Below are 20,961 nucleotides of genomic sequence, written 5' to 3'. Positions count from 1 at the left end.
TTTGTATTTCTCTGCCAATTTTCATGAAATTTTCACAGAAGGTAGTTGATTATGTGTATGTTATGTCTGCAAAATTTGATGATTATTGGTGTAGTACTTTTAATAGTACAATCGAAACAATAAAGGGTGCTGACTAATTGCTGTCTGAGGGGCTAAAATCACGTTTAGTCTCAATACATGTTTCGACTATAAAATTTTTGATAGTGCGTCGATTTTTTTGAAATTTTGCCTATGCAACGAATTTAGATTAAGAGGTTTGTGTTCAAAATTTCAGCCATTTCCTTTGCCAAATTCAAAAGTTACAGCGCTGACAAGCAAAACTAGGGGCTGTACAAAATTGAATGGCGCACAGTCTACTCTTTCATTGCTACAACAAAAAGTATTGCACCGATTCACATGGAATTTTGTAGGTGAAATGAACACATATTAAGATGTTATGAGGCTGAATTTGAGCAACTTTAATGTATTTTTTACAGAGTTACAGCTGTATTTCTGTGTCCCGATTATTGCGGATACAGGCTTTATGCACTTCAAACGAGGCCGGAATTAAATGGTACAATAACTTATTACACTCATTCGAAGAGGGTATTCTTCTTAGAGAGTTTGAAAAGTCGGTAAAGGACCAGTCAGGACATCTTAAAAGGGTTTAAGGGGGTCTCAGCGGCGTTTCAAAGGATCCGAAGAGGTTTTGGGAATACCTGGAGCTTTCAGAGGTGTTTCAGGGACTCCCTGGTGTTTCAGGCAGCAAGCCGTACAGCACTTACAGTATTGTATTGCGTTACATCGGATCCGAGGGGGTTTAGATGGATTTCGAAGGTATTTCAGGAAACTTCAGAGGCATTACGCAGGCATTTTCGTCCGTTGGGGCTATTGGAATATTTGGGAGGCATTGCAGGAAGTTTCAGAGGATTTTTGGCGGGTTTCAGGGGCATTACGCGGCCGTTTTCGGGGTTTCGGATTGCCTCAGACGCGTTACAAGGAAGTCCGAGTGGTTTTAGAGGGATTATTTGATGACAATCACGAAACGCGATGCGAGATAAGACAAAAATGGTTTCTGCAAAAACGAAAAACATTTTCCATTACAAAAAAAAAAATTCAGAAGATACCTTGATCCATACTCTACATGTGTACGAAAACCGATTTTGAAAATCTTGCTTCGTTATTTAATAAAAAATAAAAAATCAAAAAGTGAGGAAATGCTTCCAGTTTGCCTTAAAGGGGAAGTTTCAGAGAATTTCCACAGAAATCCCCTAGTAGAAATCCCTTCACAAATACCCTTGAGATTTCTTAGAACGACCCTGAAATGTCTTAAAATGCCTCTGAAAGCTCCATAATCCCATATAAATGTCCTTGAAATCTCCGTAAACCATTTGAAGTGCCCCAGAGACGCTTTGGATTTAGCCCGGGTACGATGTTGGGATCAATATGACCCCGACAAGCACGCTGAACGTGCATTACGCCATCGTGGTGCAAAAAACCTAACATAGTTGGTTGTCTGGCCTGACTTGAAATACCTGAAAATCCCTTTAAACGCCCCTAAATGCCCTCGCAACGCCGTTAAAATGTTCCTGAAGCCTCTTGAAACTCTATGAAATACCTCTACAATGTCATGAATTGCTCCTGAAATTCCTTGTAACGCACTTGAAAGGCTTTTAAGATTCCCTGAATTACCCTTAGGGCCCTTTGAAATGTCCTGAAATCGCCTCATTTTTTTTTTTGAAACACCCCTGACCATGATCACATTAAAAAGCATGCGAAACCTGACAAAACGCCACTCGGAATCCCCTTTTTGGGCTCTCTGTGCTCTCTGGGAACTTCCTGGATACTCTTTGAACACATCTCAAATGCCCAGGAGCAAGACCTGTTCGCGAACTAAATTCTCTCATTAAAACGCTGACTTAATTTATGCACACAATAGAAAGGACAGTGAAGGACTAGATTTGCAGCTCATTACTACAAATCTAATACTTCACTGATTGCGTCCCATTTCCTCTTTTTATGCCCTTTTGAATTTATGCACATTTTTAAATTATGCACCCCCAGCCAATGACATAAAAAAGTTCTAGTGTACCCTAGAACGGTACCTATAGAGGCTTGCAGCAAAAATCTAATCTCATTGAATTCGCATAGGGAATCGCGCCACTTGGGCGGTGGCTTCTATTTTCGTCTGTTTTCCGCTATAACTCAGTCAAATTTGAACCAATTGGCACAATTTTTGGAATGCGGTGAGATAGGTATAGTATCTACCCGTGTACAACATTTCAAGCCAACTGGTTCAAAATTGACTGAGTTATAGCGGAAAACAGACGAATATAGAAGCCACCGCCCAAGTGGCGCGTTACCGATTTGTAAACATTGGCCTCAAATTTTTTTGAGGGCAAGGACGGTTTTATAGACCGACGCCGAAGGAAAGAAAGAAAAGGATACAATGATGACGTCAGCGTGCAAGCGCTCATATGAATGCCAAATTGATCAGTACATTTTTTTTGCTCCCAGTTCGCTATTGTCTTCGACTCGGGATCCGATCAAGAGGATGCTGTCTGACGCGACCGCTCTGTCGACTGACGGCGGCGACGGCGACGGCGGTAACCTTGTGCCCACTGGCAGATTTTCTGCGTTTTTCGTTGGCCGTCGGTCAATAGTGGACGCGCTAAAACAAACATTGTTTGGCGAGCGTTTCAATTAAGCCATAATTGAGGATCTAATTTAAATGCTACAAATTTTAGGTTAAGCACTTGTCTTCGTACGGCACTTGCAGAACGAGGCTGTGCGATTATTATGGGGCGACGATTTTCGGCGAGGATAATAACCAAAGTGAATGTTTCATAAAAACGAGATTAGGGGAGCGTTAAGAAAAGTGAAGGAATTCATAATTGGACTGTCCTAGCAAATTTTTATTAGCTGAGCACGAACCTGCAGCGTAATTGTCTGTACAATTTGTAATTGTCTTGCACCTTCGCATGCTTAACGCTAATTCTTTATACCTGCTTCTTTGACATTAAAATCAGGATCAGCAACTTTTAAGAGGATTTCATTTCAACTTCAATTGTTGCAATTTCCTCTGATTTAAAAAAAAAAATGTTTTTGCATTTTTAGCGAGTTTCTGTAGCTTGGCATTTAAACTAAATGGGCGCAAGCCTATCATTCTGTCTATTCCCTATATATTTTTGGTGGAAAAGTGCAACATTATATTCGATGAGGAATTTTCAAAAAATAAAAAATAAACCTAGATCCAGCTCCTGCCATGTTGTGTTGCCCGTTTCTGCTAACAATATCAATTTAGTATTGAATGCTTAACACACCTTCCACAACTAGGTATCAACAGATCACGCCTGAGTCTGAGTGAATTTGAATCATACCTGTTGCTGTATAAATAATGCTTGAAACATGAAACAACTCGAATAATGTTCTCCGCTCGATTTTTGGGAAAACGTAACGAGTAGCATATTATTGCAATTGGAAGACATGTGTCAATGAGGCGAAAAATCTAGCCGCCAAGGCACAACTATTTGACCAAATAGCGGCTCTTTGCTTCAACTAAAATGGTTGAAATTTTCGCCGGGCGTGCAGCGTACGAAAATTTTCGGAGGCCTCATCGCATCTATTTTGCGCGGTTCGATTATCGTGATGCGGTCATATGCTAACACAGAATGTACACATTAGCTCGCCAATTCACGTATAGTAGATGCTGTATTGCGCATGTAGCTAAATACCTATGATTGACGAAAATAATGGGCATCAATTCAGGTATTTCACAGCCTATTGAAAACCCCTGTGTAGGGGTGTAGTTACTGGCAAGTGTTGCGAGCAGTCGCCTTATACCACCCACTTGTTACGAGGATATTGCACACCACATGCAGCAAAAGGCCAATTTAAGGTGAATTCTGATGAGCGTGGCGAATTGATGGCAACGGTCACAAATCTACCACAGCAGCGCAGCGTGGATGTCCGTCATTGGCCATCCATCTCACATTACCATCACCGGGAGATGTAAATGACCGACAAATAATTGCTCGCCTAGTTGCAGATTTATCTGGTTATTTATTTTGTATTTTTTGGTTCTCATTTTCGATCTTAATACGATACCGTACAATGGAGCAATTTCAAGCTCAAGGGAATGAAAAAATGAAAATATTTATTATGGATTATTATGTTTCATAGTCGCAATGTCTCGCATGCTTGTGACACTTTCCAAAACATCAACATATGTAATTCACGGTTTTTAAAACAACTGCTCAAAACTCGTACTATCGTGTTTTATTCGTTGTAAGCAGATTTTCCATATCAAACTGGCACATCTCTATAATGACCTTCAACTTACGAGTTGTTGTTATAAATGCTACATATGCATTCGTAAATGTACTATACCTAGTCTGCACATTTGACTTGACGTAGATTTGTAGAGATAGGAGCGACCGATCGAATCCGCCCCGAAAACGCTGGAAACACACCTAATTAGAAGATCTGCTATAGCCAGCGTTAGCTGAGCTCGACCACCCCGTCGAATCGAAGGTGAACGCTTTTATTGGCTAGTAGATATAGGTATGTTTATTTTGGCTGTTTATCTCATTTTAAGTATGATGGCATCTTATCTTGGGGGTGCAGCGAAAGGAATAAAATATTGGGTGTTTTAAGAAAGTTGCCAATGAGATGCATTTGCGCAAGGCGATCGGAGCACCACCTCGCTAGCAACATCATAATTGGACCAGCGTTATCCAATGGCGGCGACCATGCCGACCATGTACTCTGCTTATCGCCAAATTAAGAATAAGACAATGGGATAATGGGAATTTCCTGCAATTTCGTTAAAGCCACAAAATTTGCAAAATTTTAGTCCGAAAATGATGGAAAAGTCCCGTTTTTTATTGAAAGCACAATATACTCAACACAACAGAGTTTTTGGACGAAGTTGATCAACTGGGCAATAACGGATAAATCAACTCAAGAAAAAAATAAATAATTCAAGACCTTGACGAGTTGGGAATTCGACAAAAAGTTTATAAATTTTCAACCAAAATCAAAGAAAATATTTGAAAAATGAGAACATGCACATTATTTTTATGCATTTTTAGGGTCTGTTCCAATTGGAGAATTAAAATTAATTTTCACTCAACCTTGACAGATCGATAATTATTTCCTTAGGAGAACTGTCAAGTTTAAGTGTCGAACTGTCAAATTTAAGTAAAAATTAATTTTAATTCGCCAATTGGAACTGACCCATAAATTGTTGGGCATACATAATAGAAGGGAGGGCTATTCAGAACCAATGTTGTGCATAAATAAATAACAGTAACCATGACAACGGCAGCCAGGGACCATTTATAGGGGAGAGCTATGAGAGGTTGCAGGGGCGTTTTAGGGGGTCCTAAGGGGGTTCAGTTGGGTACCAGGAAGACTTCAGTAGCGTTTCAAATGGTTCCAAGGGAGCACCCGGAGGACTTAGAGGCAACGGTGTCTATGGTACAAGAATATTATTGAAAACATTTGCTGCTAAGAGTGAAATGATCTACCGCGGGTTCTTTTTCCATATGAATTTTAGGTGAAAAGTATCTTTAAAGTGGGTATATCTTAGAAATTTGTTCAAGAAATCAATAAAAATGATTCTACATAGACCCCCCGAAGCACCAAATGAAAGATTAAACCCTTAGCTTTCATTTGGTGGATACTTACTGATTTCTTTTCGACAATATTTTTCTCCACAAACACTATGAGACTAGCTATGGAACGTTTAAGGGGGTCTCAGGAACGTTTCAGGGGTTGGAGGGAACACCAGGATGTCTCAGGGGATCTAAGGGGCGTTTCAAGAACTGGAGGTCTTAGAGGGCCTCGGTAAGTTACAGAGGGATTCCAGGAAGTCTCGAGGACGCTTTAGGGGCGTTCCAGGGGATCACAGGGGGTACCTGGAGATTTAAGGGGCACTTCAGGGTGCTCAGAATCATTTCGAAGAGTCTCAAGACAAACCTGGATGTCTCAGGGGTGTTTCAGGAGGTCTCAGATCGTTTTAAGGGGTCACACGGGGATTTCAGAGAGGTATATGGAGGTCTCAGGGGTGTTTGAAAGGGTCTCAACGGGCATCTGGTAATCTCATGAGATTTCTGGGGGTCACAGGGATGTTTTTCAGGGCTTCGGGGGATACCTGAAGGTTTAAGAGGCGTTGTAGGGGGTTTAACCCTTTGAAGACGGAGTTATCACCTTCCTGGATGCAACCTCGCTAGTCTAAAAGACGATTGTGATGGTCGATTTTCACGACTGGGCAAATACGACCCATCCGTCCCCAAAGGGTTAAGAGTGCTTCCGGATGTCTAAAGGACCTGAAATTCCTCCATACGCCGTTGAAACCTCAAGTATCCCATTAAAACGCCCTTAAAATCCCCGTGATCAATTTGAAATGCCCCTAATACCCTTTGGAACGCCTTTCAAAGGCTAATGAAACCCTTTGAAACGCCCCTATAACCTCTCTGATCCCATCTCAAAGTCATTTTTTATACAGTCCTTTTCACGAATTCTATTTGAATAATTCAATTTGATAATTCAAACAGGAACATATCCAAACTGCCTCAAACTAGAAATAGTTATTCCATTATTTAAATCAGGAGATCCCTTCAAACCTGACAATTATCGGCCTATATCAAATCAACCCTATTAGTACTAAATATTTTTTTTTATTGTTAATAAATCGCATGGTACATTTCCTTGATATCCACAATATACTTTATAGCATGCAGTATGATTTTTGCAGCAAGAGTAGTACTACTGTTGCTATAACCGAAGTTTTAGACAAAATATTGGAGGAAACTGATATGAGGAGATATGTGGGCGTATTATTTTTAGACCTTAAAAATGCTTTCGACATATTAAATCAAGGCATTGAACTGCATAAATTAGAGCATTACGGAATAAGGGGAGTGGTAAATGATGTGATTCGAGGCTATCAGGGAAATGGAAGTCAGCTTGTCTCATATGCAGGGCAAATCAACGTTGAAGTTCCTCAAGGGAGCAATATAGGCCCTTTACTTTTCTAATATATATCAACGATATTAGTAAATTACATCTCACTGGTGCTCCAAGATCATTTAGTCATTTAGTTCTTAAAAAGGCGACAGTACATGTATTAGGCATAGGAAAATTGCGTGACAAAGGGAGGATGGAAATCTACATCCCGAAAAACGATGGATGTAATAAATGACCCTTTGTAATTGAAAAGCCAATGAAACCTGTCGGAACGCTCTTATAAGGCTTCTAAAACCCCCGGAAACAACCCCCTGAAAATCCCCTAAAAGTACACCCTTGGAATCCGTGTTTTGGCCTTTCCTCCAGGAAACATCCTTGGACGTATCTCAAATGCCCAGGAGCAAGTACTCGAGAACTAAGCTTTCTCATTAAAGCTCTGAATTACTGTATGCACAAAATTCTCTATGTTTATGTTCTTTTTAATTTATGCACCCGTCCCGTAGCCTATGGTACAAAAAAGTTCACACTGTAATTATATACCATCCCAAGCAATGAAAAGTTCAGATAAGAGGGTACTTTTTGAGCTAAGCAGCTTGTTGCAACTTTCTTTTTAGCGCCTTCTAAGGAGCTTTATTGTTAAGTAATTTCGGAACTTCCTTAAGATAACTCATCCTAATGTTGACCGACTCTCGCTAATTGTTGAACGGTTCACCCCGGTAGGCGAAATTTTAAATTGTCTGCTACAATTTTGTCAGACTTTCATTTATAAGTTTCATGTGATTACTGAGGGCTTTCAAAAAGGTTTCAGGGATGGTTTCAGAGGAATTTTAACCCTAGTAAGATGTTGGGGTCAATATGACTCAAGCGCGCACACTAAACGTGCACTGCGCCAGCGTGGTGCACATAACCTAACATCAAAGAAGGGTTAGGGCGTATCAAGGCGCTTATTCAAGCGGTTTTGTAATAATTTCCGGAAGTTTGAGCAATTTTTAAGGATCTTCAAGTGATTTTCAAGGAAATTTCAGAAGAGCTTCAATGCCTTTCGGTTAAAGGGGTTTCATGGGGCTTTCATATGAGTTTTATAGGGTTTTTAGAATGGTTTCAAGGCTTTTCAGGAATTTCAATGGATTTGGAAATCGTTTTTGAAGGTTTCAGGTGTTTCAAGTCAACGCGTTTCATGGTTTTAGGGTATGTTCAGAGAGGTTTTAAGGCGTTTCAGGCTCTTTCAGGGGGTTTCTGGATATTTTCAAAAGATTTTAGGGGGTTTTAAAGGGTTCAAAGGGTTTTCAGGGGGGAACGTTTCAGGGGGTTTCCTGACAGTTTTTTATGGTTTTCATGGTGCTTTAGACACATTCCACGCACTTCTACACCTTGGTTTTTGAACTTCATCGAACGATATTTCCGGGCTCTTGCTGTCAATTCTGTTTCTTTTTGCACCAACATGAAGATAATTATTTATGTTCTTCTAACAGTACTCGAAACTTTGAAAACTGTTTCGCGAAAGTTGAAAATTTCTTGGCGTTCAGTCAAAATTTGTCATTTTTTTTGCGATGGTGTCCCGTTACGCTGTATTTCTTGATTTCTGTCGAAGTGAAAAGGACCAATTCCCATTTTGAAATCTGATCGTTTTATATCCCTTTCGTGACGGACCATAAAAAAATGATTATCTCAAATTTTCTCTTAAAAATTTAACGTCCTCTAGAATAAAACTTTCTTTACTTTGGCTACTTTATCCACCTGTGCACTTTTTGGGGTCAAATAAGGACCAGCACAATTGTGCTGGTCCGTCCTGAAGCCGGTCGATGTTAGTAATTGCTAAAAATTGCCTACTTTTAGGCGTTTTATGGTACAGAAGATTTATTGTAATTATCAAATCACTGCAAAGTGTTAGTTTGTAGAAATTTAGACGTATAATTTTAATCTAGGAATACGAGATCAGCTTGACAGGGTATTCAAATCAAAGAAGTGAATAAGAAGAAGATAATAAGACCAGCAAATCCCAGTTCGAATCTAATTCATGATTTCGATAATATGGAGTAATACTATTCATCCAAGTATTCAAAGTTCTTTAAAAAACTCGTACAAGCTGATATCGTGTTCCTTGAGTTAAAATTATACGTCTAAGTTTTTACAAACTAACACTTTGTAGTGGTTTTATATTTAAAATGAATCTTCTGTACCATAAAACGCCTAAGAATAGGCAATTTACGATGGAACTTGGACCGCCTTGGGGACGGAACAGCACAATTGTGCTGGTCTCACTTTGAGCACCCAGAAATCTTGTGCTTTTCAACAAAGTACCACTTTTTCTTCGCCGTTTTGCAGAACTACTCTTTTTCTATCGATTTTTATCACTGCATACCTGGATTGAACAAATATTTATAAAAATACGACAGATAAAAAATTTTCAACTTCCAGGGTGATTGGTTACTTTTTGTTTAAGGGGATGTCCATAAACTACGTAGACTCTAAGGGGGGGACGGGGGGGGGGGGTCTGGCCAAAGTCTACGGTCCTTACAAATTTCGAAAATTTTGTATGGACGAAAGTCTACGAGGGGGGAGGGGGGGGTCTGAGATTGCCAAAATAGAGTCTACGTAGTTTATGGACAGCGCCTAACATTGCGTTTTTTTAAAAACAATTCCAATCAAAGCTGAGGCTCAGAAATACAAGCTAGAGAGAGTAATAACTCGATCGTAAAAAATATTTACATGACATATTTTGAGGAAAAAACAATTGAAAAAAATGTGTAAAACCAACGCCGAAAAACAGCACGATTGTGCTAGTTCGTCCCGAAAGGGATATGCTGGTTAGCATGTATTTAACAACATAACAATTTTTGGAAGCAAAAGTTTGATTCTCGCGTAAAACGTAACGCGTAGAATATGTAGGATTTTCAAGGGACACGACATGCCGTGTTATTTTCGAGATTTTTCAGAGGGGCCAACATTTGGTCTACGTGGTTTATGAGCAACCCCTAACTGATTCTTTTTTTTTCGTGTATACCTATTGTCCTTGGAATTGATTATAAAACTGCATCAAAAATACCACAAGGTTTAGTGACGTACGGTACAGGTGTTTCAAAATTCTGCCACTAGGCGGCGTTTACCGGGTTTTTCGTATTTTTTCGACTTTTTTTTTGGGGTTTTTCGGCTCAGCAAAACTTGTGTCGCTCCCCCCGAAAACTTAGAAATTTGGCGTCTTCAGCAAAATTGACCAGTATGACATAGACAAGTATTTATTTTTATGTAAGTTTATGTCATACTGATCAACTTTGCCAAAGACACCAACTTTCTAAGTTATCGGTATTCTGAGATATGAGGTTTTGGAAATTTACTTGCTCTTTAGCGCCGCCCAGTGGAGGAATTTCGAACTTCGCAACTCATCGTCAATAAGTTATTGGCGTACCCAGCAACTTTCCCGTAGACACTATCGTTCCAAATTATCAGGGTCTTGAGCTGTCGCATATCGTTACATTTGCTTGACAACTTGATATGGTTTCTGTAGTGCTAAATTGCACAAACTGTTGATGGTTCCTCTAGCGGCCAAGTTGCCAACTAATCATATGAACCAAAGTTTTAAATTCTAGATCTTATCAAGCCCTAAAACTTTGCCGAAGAAAGTATTGCGCGAACTCTTAACACACCCGAGATAATAGGCCATACCCCCAAAAAGCCGAAATCCCATAGGCTCTTAGTCTCCTATTAAGCGGATTCCTATTGCGCCCCCCGACCAAGTGATCTTATAAGAGTCTCGGCTGTATTTCGTTTTTTGCATCTACAGTGACCCCACAATTTATGAATCGGCAAAAATGATCACAATTTATGGATCACTCATTTGATCGATCAACATGTTGATTCATAAATAGTATACAAAATTAAGGTGATCCATCGGTGTGGGGTCACTGTATTTTCGTTTCTTCGTGATCATTGGAACAATTGGGCTACTGCTTGGATAGCAGTGGTTGATTCATTCTTGCTGTTGACAAGGACATCCTTGTCTTTCAGCATCCAGTCAAAATGAAATATTACACAGCGACTCGTTTCCAATATTGGATAAAGCTTTAGGTTCAATTATGCTTATGCAAATATGCTTTCGAATGCTGGTTCAGGTGGCAACAGCCTGCCGCAGGGGCGGGAGGAGGAACAATTTGATAAGGACACTAGCACTATTTAGTCACAGATTAGAACATTAACGCGAAAACAATCACCGATTTTCATGATCAGGTTCGTCACTTTTACGTTGTGATCTCTTGACGGGCTAATTGTATGGCAGTGGAGACGCATGGTTAAGCACCACTTCCAGTTGATTTGAATCAAACCAATGGAGACGCAAGGTTACTCGTCGTTGGTGAAAATCCTGACCTGACTATCTCCGTTTGATGCACTGATATCATATAAGCTATACCAGATGCGAAGAAAAAAACATTTAGCGTAGAGAGGGCTTCTATTTTGAGAAGTTTTCCGTTATGACTTTGATTTTGAACCACTTTTTTGGCTGGAAAGACCAGTCACTGCCCAAGTGGTTCGGCAGCCTATGCGCGGTAACACTTACGGTTACGTTGTACTTGTAACCCGAATTCACGTCGCCTGGTGACGGAGCGGCAAGGAGTCACCTAGAGCGGGAGGCATAGTCCAAATTAAAGTGTGGTAATAGAACAAAATCCAAAATACGGAGGGCTATTTGAAACACCCGACTTTTTTCTATTGATTTATTGTTCTATAAACCCTGAGTGAGTTGACATTGATCAGAAAACTATTTTTCCTAGGAATTTTTGTATATTTTTTTTAAGATTCATTGGATTTAACGGTGTCACTTTCATTCATTTTATCTCTACGAATATTTAATGAAAGTAATATCCGATGTATCCTTCTACCCTCAGTGAATACGACAGCAACATCATCACCATCTGCAACATCCGCGATCCAACGACATCAATCGTACTCTCCAAGCAGTACACGGACACGGTCGGATCCCGGTGGCGGTTGAACGTTTACCCCAAAGGCAATAACACCAACTGCCGGTACCTCAGCACGTATGTGGAGCTATGCGATGGTGTCGCAGGAAGGTAAGTGCTCCTACATGTGTTCATATACGGTATGATTGATCAAAAACCCGAATTTCCCTCTCGGAAATAGATACCAATACATCGTGGAACTGCTACACAACGACCCCGACCGGCAGGTGAAGTTCCAATCGGAAGATGACTTCCGAGTGGGGGAAATACGAGGCTACCAGAAGTTTATCCGGGTGAAACGGGTCTTGGAGGAGGGCTACCTGAACGACGACGGTTCCATCTACATTCGCCTGTCAATCAGACCGGCCACTCTGGCCTTGCGCTGCCAGTACCAGGAGGAATACCAAACGCTCAAGGAGGAGAAGCTTCTGTTTCAGTTCAACAGCCAGTTGAGTCAACACCTGACGAAGATCCGGACCCTGCGGGAGGAAAATAGCTCCCTGCAGAGCATAGCCTATCCGGAGTATAATTCGAACATTTTTGTGATGCGAAATTTTGGTAGTTTACGGCAGAACAACGAGGACATTTGTTCCGACAATAGCTACGACGATCTGGGCTGCTGCTGGAGGTTGATCGTGTTCCCGAACGGAGACAAGGAAGGACAGGATGAGTGGTTGAGTGTGTATTTGAGGTTACTGGAAGGGATTCCCGGAAGGTAAGAGAAATGCGTTGTTTTGGAGGAATAATTGGAAATTTGACGCCTTGGATATTTCACAGCTACGAATATTGCGTAGAGCTGCTACACAATGATCCAATCAAGACTGTTAAAATGGAGGGAACGCAGACGTTCGAGATCCAGGAACGATTCGGATGGACCAAGTTCGCCCGACTGGACATGGTCTGCGCCAGTGGGTTCATCAACGAGGAGCACGACTCGCTGTACTTCCGGTTTTCGCTGAGGCCTCCAAATTACAAAGCCAAATGCGAATACCAACAGCTGCTGAAGGTGGACGCGAAACGCGAGAACGAGATGCTCAAACGGTATGATCAATTGATGGTCAACGCAGTTCACGGAAAATGCTATATTCTATATCCTTTTAGAGAGTTGATTCCGGCCTACAGTACGATCACGTATACGTTGAGAAACTTCTCCGAGATGCAGCAAAAGGAGGGGTTCGTCTATTCAGATCCACTGGTAGACGACCTTGGCTTCACATGGCGACTGTTGATCTACGCCAACGGACACAACGAGGGTCGAGGGTGCCACCTGAGCGTGTTCCTGATACTCTTCGAGGGAGTCACCGGAAGGTAAGTTCAAATTATGAACTTTAACATCAAGTTCTTACTTACAGTAACACTTGCATTTGATCCATATTAACCTAATTAGTTTCAGCGGAAAACCATGCTGAAATAATCTGCCAAAGCCCATTTTTTCCACTATCTAATAGCATTATCCCTATATTTACCATGGAGGAGATGGATAGGATATAAATCTTCTTTTTTCTGGCGTTGCGTTCCAACTGGGACAGAGCCTGCTTCTCAGCTTGTTCTCTGAACAGTTCAATAGGACCCGAACCGCCCGGAAAACGAAACTGTTTTTTAGCAACGTCATGCTAAATATCTGCGAGTTTACCGCTTCGGATATTTAGGCCCTATTTTACTGTAACACTATTGAAATAACAGTGATCGAGTTACAAACATATGTATCCATTTATCTATCCTTCCTTTTATTACAGCCGTTTCGAGTACCGCGTGGAGCTGCTCCACCGTAACCCGCTGGCCAACATCAAGATGGAGGGCGTCAACGTGTTCAAGCTGAAGAAAATCTGGGGCTGGCCGCAGTACATCCACCACGATCGGCTTCGAGACGAAGGCTACCTCAACGAGGACGACACGCTCGAGTTCCGCCTGTCGATCTGCCCGCCGGACATCAAACTGAAATGCGAATACCAGCAGGAGTTCATTAGGAAGCTTAAGGAAAGCCATAAGTAGGTTAATAAGGTGACGATGCATGCCTGGGAAGAGAATGAGTTCGAGATTGTGCAAGCGGAGTCGCCAGGGACACGAACAGGGATCAGTGTTCAGCAACGCAAACGAAGGAGCGAAAGAGAAAGCTGGCTTTGACGTGGCCGACGCACACCTAACACACATGAAAGGGGCAATACAAAAGTTCATAAATTTGCGGTCAGTCACAATTTCAGCAATAGACCTTTCCCGTCTAAAATAATGGTCAAAAACGTTTTCAAAATATTTGCTGAAATTCAGCAAAGTTTGCTGATTCGTTCAGTAAAATCTACTGATCACCAGTAACGTTTTGCTGAAATTCAGCTAGTTTTGACGAAATTTCAGCAAAAAAAATTTCTCAACTCTTCAGCTCGGCAAAATTCAGCAAAAATTTGCTGAAAGCGTCTTGGTGTGTATGCTCATTCGTTTTTCTCATAAACTAGTTTAAAAAACTTCTTTTCAATTTTCTAGAAGTCTTTTGAAAGAGCGTGAAGAGTGTTGCATATCTCTAGAAATGAACTATTCACAAATTCACTTAAGGACAGACTTGTTAGAATCCCAAAATGGCCGCCACAATGGCCGACTTTAGCACCTACTCACGATTTCGAGCGCACAAATCTCTTCGTAAACAAAACCAATACACCTGTTCTTCTTATTTTAAGCTTATTACAAGTGAGCAAGAACAAAATAATAAAAGGCACTATTGTTTGAAGCTTGCTTCTTGAGATTTGTGCATCTCAAGTTCTGATGCACTGTTGAAGCGGAATTTCAAGACGTTTGTCCTTAAAAATCGCCAAGATCTGAAGTGGCAAATGATCATTATTTTTTTTTTAATACGAGAATGACATCCGACGGGCCAGGTCTATTCTTGAGGAAGGTGATGAGGGTGGACTATAGGCCAGTTGTTCAGCGGGGCATCACTGAGACGGAGCTTTATTTTTAGAGCAGCGCAGAAATGAAAGAAATTAATAAACGCTTTGAAATGGGCTGAATGAGAGAAGGTGTCAACGCGCGCAGTAGGCGAAAAGGTGTAACGTGGAAGAGACGCTAAGCGCTAAGGCAACGCAACGCAACGCGCTCCCCCGATCCCTGTTCTGACGTTGACGTACAAGTGTTGTTTTTTTCTTCTGCTTAATTTTTACCTAGTATCTTAATGTCATCCGGTCGCTCGTTTAACTGATCTCTGGCAGACGCCGGAGAAAACGAGGCATATTTTTTCTATTTATTTACACACACCTCATTTTCCGTTTTTAATCTATCCGTTAAATTATTAAACTCTTACGCAAGTGTTCGGTAGCTTCTATCAAGGTAGACCGGGATGAATGATTTATTAAAGCCACTACGACAGTGCGTGACGAAATGAAATATGGTTTATAATTCTCTTTGGAAGGCACTACGCGTTTTTCAACAAATCCAGTTCTAGTTTTCTATCTTGCAATTATTCTTGGTGACCGACCTTTTCAAATTCTTGATATTCCTAGAAGTTTGAAAACTTTTTCATGATTTGTCCCTTGAACGGAACTCAGTCGATTTGAAAATCTCTTGAAATGAACATTTCAATAAGAATTCATTTCTTGGGATGATCAATTTGACTGGTCCCAAGTAACCATTAGCATTATATTTCTCCTTTTAGGGCTTATACTGCTGTTATACGGCCAATATATAGCATGTCAGCTCTACAGTAGCACTATATTAGCACGCAAGGCGGATAATAGAACCATGTGGTTACTTGGGGTGTAAAAGATCTGAAAACGTAAAATGACATTAAAGAATTAATAACATCCGGAAAACGGTCTTCCAAAGATACTTATAAACTTCCATTATAAACTCTAGAGAGGTCTACGATCTACAGGTAAAACAAACCAAGAATCGACGGAATGCATGTGCGATCGAAAACGAAAAGGTGAGGTTTGAGTGAGAGATTTTTTTTACTTTAGAAATTAATGGAAAACCATGTGAGCTAGCAAAAGAAACGATGGACTTTTGTAAATCATTTCGAGAGTGAACTTTAGTTTTATTTGCAACGAAATGTTATGACAGGTCAGAGAAAATTCACGCAAATCAAAATAAGAACAGATGAATCGAAACTGGATGGATTGGAATCCTTTTAAGGCTTTAGAGCGGTAACGTTTTGTTTGGGGTAGCTAATTTTTATATATTTTTTTAAGTTTTTATTATTTACACGATAAGAAAAAAAAATGAAAATGTTGTGGCACGATACATCAATCACTCAGTACTTGGTTGAAGTAATGTAAAAGTTCGAAATGTATATTTTTCTTTTATTTGACTGGCGAGGATCATACTAGAAAACAAGAAAAGAAGGCAGGGTGAGTTAACATGCAATGCTATCTTACAAGTTTCCTCAGACAGTTTGAGTCATTTTTATTCGAACCAATTGTGGCCATGGCAGAGTAAGTTTTGGTGAACGAAAGAAATTCCTACATGAAATAAAGAGAGTGATTTTAAAGTATGGGGATGCGGTGTTTTATTGTTTTGGTTTTAGATTTTGTCATTCATTTAATTTACACAATATCACAATTAGGATAACACTGAGAGGATAACACATTATCAACAATAGTTTATTTATTGTCGTCAATGGTACGCCACAATATTGTCCATTTTCCCCCTTATCGAACGTGACGATTTGAATCCGTCTCGGGTGAAACCATCGCACAAGTCGTCGCCAGCCAATCAGCTGGCGGGAGTCTGACGTTTCTCCGATCTCACTAATACAAACAGCAGCAGAGGTAATGTCTGATTCGTCGCGATGATTCAGAAATGCTGACTGGAAGTTTTCTTATTGAAAAAAAAAATTCTTCAAATATTTTTGGAAATTTTGCTAAAATTTGAGGTGATTGTCCCTAAAACTCGCCAATATCTTGAATTTCATCAATCTGACGCAAAACCTGCCTTCAGATTATCGAACGGTATTATAATAAGCTTTGAATTTATGGAAAAATATTTTAAATTGATAGCATTGAATTTTAATAAAATCCATATTTTAAAAAGTTGTAAAACTCGATATTGAGCGAAAACTCAATAACTTTCCTACTTAAACTTTTTTGAAACACGGTTTCGAAATCAGCGCTAAATTGTGCTTCAAAAATTTTGGTCGTTGACAGAAGTTCACGACCTTCGTTTTATTTTGTTAAACTAGTGTTTTCAACTGTACGCACAATATATGCCTATCGAAAACTGCAAAGTGATCCGACGTTTGATAAAAAAAGAGGATATATCAATAACAAAACGCAACATTTTTTTGTATCAAAAGCAAACTTATGTATCTCTGACAGATTTTGGGCCACTGAATCCGAATCCGAATCAGATTTTCTCCAGCCCGTCACAATGTTGAGCTATACCTCAATTTATAGGGCAAAATATGCGATTTCGGGCTCTTTTGACTGCAAGCCATTAAGGATGGAAATATATGTTTAAAGCAATCAAAGGATAAATTGGTCAATTTACATCTAAATTATTGACTCATGCAAAATATTCCGTTTTACCAAATCAAATTTAATAGATTTAAGCATTTTATATCAGTATGTAAACTTGCATGCAACTTTTGGAGGATGACTTGTATGGGAAATATCGTGCCTAACATAAATCGCTTAAAACTATCAAATTCGATTTGGTAAAACGAAATATTTGGCATGAGTCAATAATTTTAATGTAAATTCACCAATTTATCCTTTGATTGCTTTAAACATATATTTCCATCCTTAATGGCTTGCAGTCAAAAAAGCCGAAAATCGCATATTTTGCCCTATAAATTGAGGTATGTATAGCTCAGAATTGTGACGTGCTGGAGCCAATCTGAGCCCGGATTCGGATTCAGTGACCCGAAATCTGTCAGAGACACGTAAGTTTGCTCCTAAGACAAACCAAAAGTTAGTTTTTGTTACGCTGTGTAATGAAATCCCAATGCTTCGCCTCATTTTGTCAGTAAGGCCCAGTGTTTCTCAAACTATGGACCTATCGACCCACCGATAGGTCACGGGTTAATTTTTGGTGGGTCGCAAAGCTTTGAACGTAAAATTATTTTATTATAACTTTGTGAACTCTATTATTTTTTTTGTGTTCAATTAGTTAAACAATTTCTGTTTAGAAATGAGCTTGTTTTAAGTTTAAGAGAGAAATTTTGAGAGAATTTTAATAAATTCAAGAATTTTTAACTCATTTCTTAATATGTTTTCGAAAAGTGGTGAAGGATCTTGAAATCCAATATAAAATCCAAATACAAACTTCAGAGGCATTCTTCATGTGATGAAGAAGCAAACCCTAAGCAAACTCATTTTGGCTTTGCTTACTGAAACCACAAACGAAGATAAATTCGTCTATGCTGAATCTGAACTAGGTGAGTTGGGGTGTTTTTTGTTGGTGGGGGCGATGTTTTCACCCGCCGCCACTGTCAACAGTCATCATCAATGATCCCTGAGCGCGAGAGAGTGATGCTCCGTCAGATGAGTATTTTTTACCTTTTTTTATTAACCGACCATCTTCCATTATCAATACACCTTGTAAATGTAGTGTCCCGGTTTATGTGCATTTACTCCGAGTTTCCCGTGTCTTCCCGGTCTTGACCATGGTCCGCCGCATAGCCTGCCCGTCGGATGTTCTAACAGGTTATGGGAACCAGTGACGCGAGTGTGGTAAATGTCCCCGCCGGGTGCGAAAGTTCCAGTGTGAGTCCGGAAGAAAAGATGGAGCAGTAGGCCGTGTTAGGCTTTGTGATACCTGTTCGGCGCTTTGGATGAAGTGATTGTTTCCCGTCCGGAAGAAGAAAGGAAGAGTTTTGCCGGCTGAAGATTGGACAATAATGGACAAATGTTGACTCTGTGAAAAGTGCGTGTTTGAGTCTGTGGTAGTTCGTTTTCAGGGGGATGACGAAGGGCCAGAATCATCTACCCAGCATTCAATGCAACATGGCGTCCAATGTTTTTGTTTTGATTGCTTAATTCATGGAAAAATGCGCTGGAAACATCGACACTGCTTCGCTGCTACATATAATATCGTGCAAAGTGATAAGGAAAGAGAAACAATCATCAAAAACAACGATTTCGTTTGAAATGTGTAATTTCTGAAATAAGCACTAGCAACACACGAGCCACACACCCGAAAATCAGGAGCAAGTTAGGGTAAACCGACCAGAAAGTGGGTACCAAAACGCGCCGTACCAAAAATGATGTTGGGTGAAGCGGCGATGTACCGAGTTTGACAGCCGTGTCACCCCACTGTTCGTTTTGTATCCCGAGTGCAGTGAGAAGTGTTTTTGTTCGTTTCCTCACTGCCGGACTTTGTTGTGAATGGGATTGTTGACTGTACAGTGCGTCGCAAAATTGTCGGTACGGTTGTGAAAAGTCGAAAGTATTGAAAATGTCTGAGAAAGTTTCGTTTCCGTTGTTGAACAACAGTAACTACTCGACATGGAAGGTGAGAATGCAGATGCTGTTAATACGTGACGATTACTGGTTTGCGATTGACGAGCCGAAACCGGAGCCGGTCTCCACCAGCTGGAAGCAAGCAAACCAGAAGGCGCTGGCGACTATTGTATTGGGTTTATCGGATAACCAGATTCACCTAGTGAAGAATGTGACGTCGGCTAAGGATGCGTGGGTGAAATTGAAGGCGCACCACGAGTCGGCAACGATGACGTCACGGGTTTCATTGCTCAAACGGATCTGCAATCTGAACATGACGGAGGACCAGGAAATGGAGAAACATCTTTTTGAGTTAGAGGAGCTTTTCAACCGGCTGCAGTGCGCTGGTCAGCAGATGGACACGTCGTTGCAGATTGCGCTGATTCTTCGTAGCGTCCCGGATTCGTACTCCGGATTGGTGACAGCCCTTGAAAGCCGGAAAGACGAAGACTTGAGCATCGAACTGGTGAAGCAGAAGCTTGTGGACGAGTGGCAGCGACGATCGGAACGGTTCGGGAGTTCCGCCAAAACAGATGAGCGGGCGATGAGGATGTACGTCAAGCGGCAGGAGGAGAAGGTCTGCTACTACTGCAGGAAGCCAGGCCATTTCAAGCGGAACTGTCGGTTGTTCAAGAAGGAGCAAGGCGAGAAGGAAGAAGACGATCGTGATGCCAGAGCCAAGCAGGTTGCGGAAGCGGACAAACCGATCTGCTTCACAGTTGGAAGTCGTCAGTGTAGGGGTCGCTGGCTTGTGGACAGCGGATGCTCCAACCATATGACGAACGACAGGAGTTTTTTCGACAAGCTGGACGAGACTGCAAAGGTTGATGTGATGCTGGCAGACGGGTCTCGGTCGAAGTCAGCAGGAACCGGAGAAGGACTAGTGAAGTGTTACGGCAGCGACGGGAAGCCAAGAGAGATTCGTGTCAAGGAAGTGATGTACGTACCCGAACTCTGCAGCGGATTGCTATCCGTTCGAAAATTGACACAGAAAGGATTCCGAGTGCAATTTGAAGCTGCGAAGTGCGACATCATCAGTACAGGAGGAAATGTAGTGGCCGTCGGCGAAGTCAGTGACAACCTGTACGAGCTGAAGACGAAGAGTGTTAAGGCGGTGAACCAAGAAGCAGTGCAGCAAGAAAGGGCAATCGGGTGCAGTCGTTGGGACACGACGGGCGCCACCTTCAGGAGGAGTTTCGGAATCAAGTGCGGAACAGTGTGCTGGCTGACAGGCGTTAGCTGACGAAGCGAAGTGAGCTGCGACCGATCAAGGACGTTAAGCAGCGGTGCTGGCATAAGTGCCGGTGCGATCGAAAGTAGATGTGCGTATGTTAGGATCATACGTTCGAGGAAAAGACCATGGAACCTGCTCGAGGTTCAAACATCGAGGAGGAGTGTTGGTGGGGGCTATGTTTTCACCCGCCGCCACTGTCAACAGTCATCATCAATGATCCCTGAGCGCGAGAGAGTGATGCTCCGTCAGATGAGTATTTTTTACCTTTTTTTTATTAACCGACCATCTTCCTTTATCAATACACCTTGTAAATGTAGTGTCCCGGTTTATGTGCATTTACTCCGAGTTTCCCGTGTCTTCCCGGTCTTGACCATGGTCCGCCGCATAGCCTGCCCGTCGG

The 20,961-nt window shown here is 41.2% G+C and overlaps 1 protein-coding gene across 6 annotated transcripts in view; it reads left to right on the top strand.

The window, feature by feature from the left end:
• LOC109428059 (uncharacterized) overlaps positions 1-14,144 on the top strand; it is a 51,299-nt gene extending 37,155 nt beyond the window's left edge. For all 6 annotated transcript variants that reach the window (XM_062842451.1, XM_062842453.1, XM_062842454.1 and 3 more), the window contains 4 exons: positions 11,832-12,017; positions 12,088-12,621; positions 12,684-13,214; positions 13,643-14,144. In XM_062842451.1, coding sequence (XP_062698435.1) covers positions 11,832-12,017; positions 12,088-12,621; positions 12,684-13,214; positions 13,643-13,898 — 1,507 coding nt within the window. In that variant the 3' untranslated portion in view covers positions 13,899-14,144. The remainder of the gene's footprint in view (positions 1-11,831; positions 12,018-12,087; positions 12,622-12,683; positions 13,215-13,642) is intronic.
• Positions 14,145-20,961: the final 6,817 nt, after the last annotated feature.

Source organism: Aedes albopictus, chromosome 3 (assembly GCF_035046485.1).
Source record: "Aedes albopictus strain Foshan chromosome 3, AalbF5, whole genome shotgun sequence".
NCBI lineage: Eukaryota > Metazoa > Arthropoda > Insecta > Diptera > Culicidae > Aedes > Aedes albopictus.
Note: the sequence above shows the minus strand (reverse complement) of the source record. Positions and strands in the feature narration are given on the sequence as shown.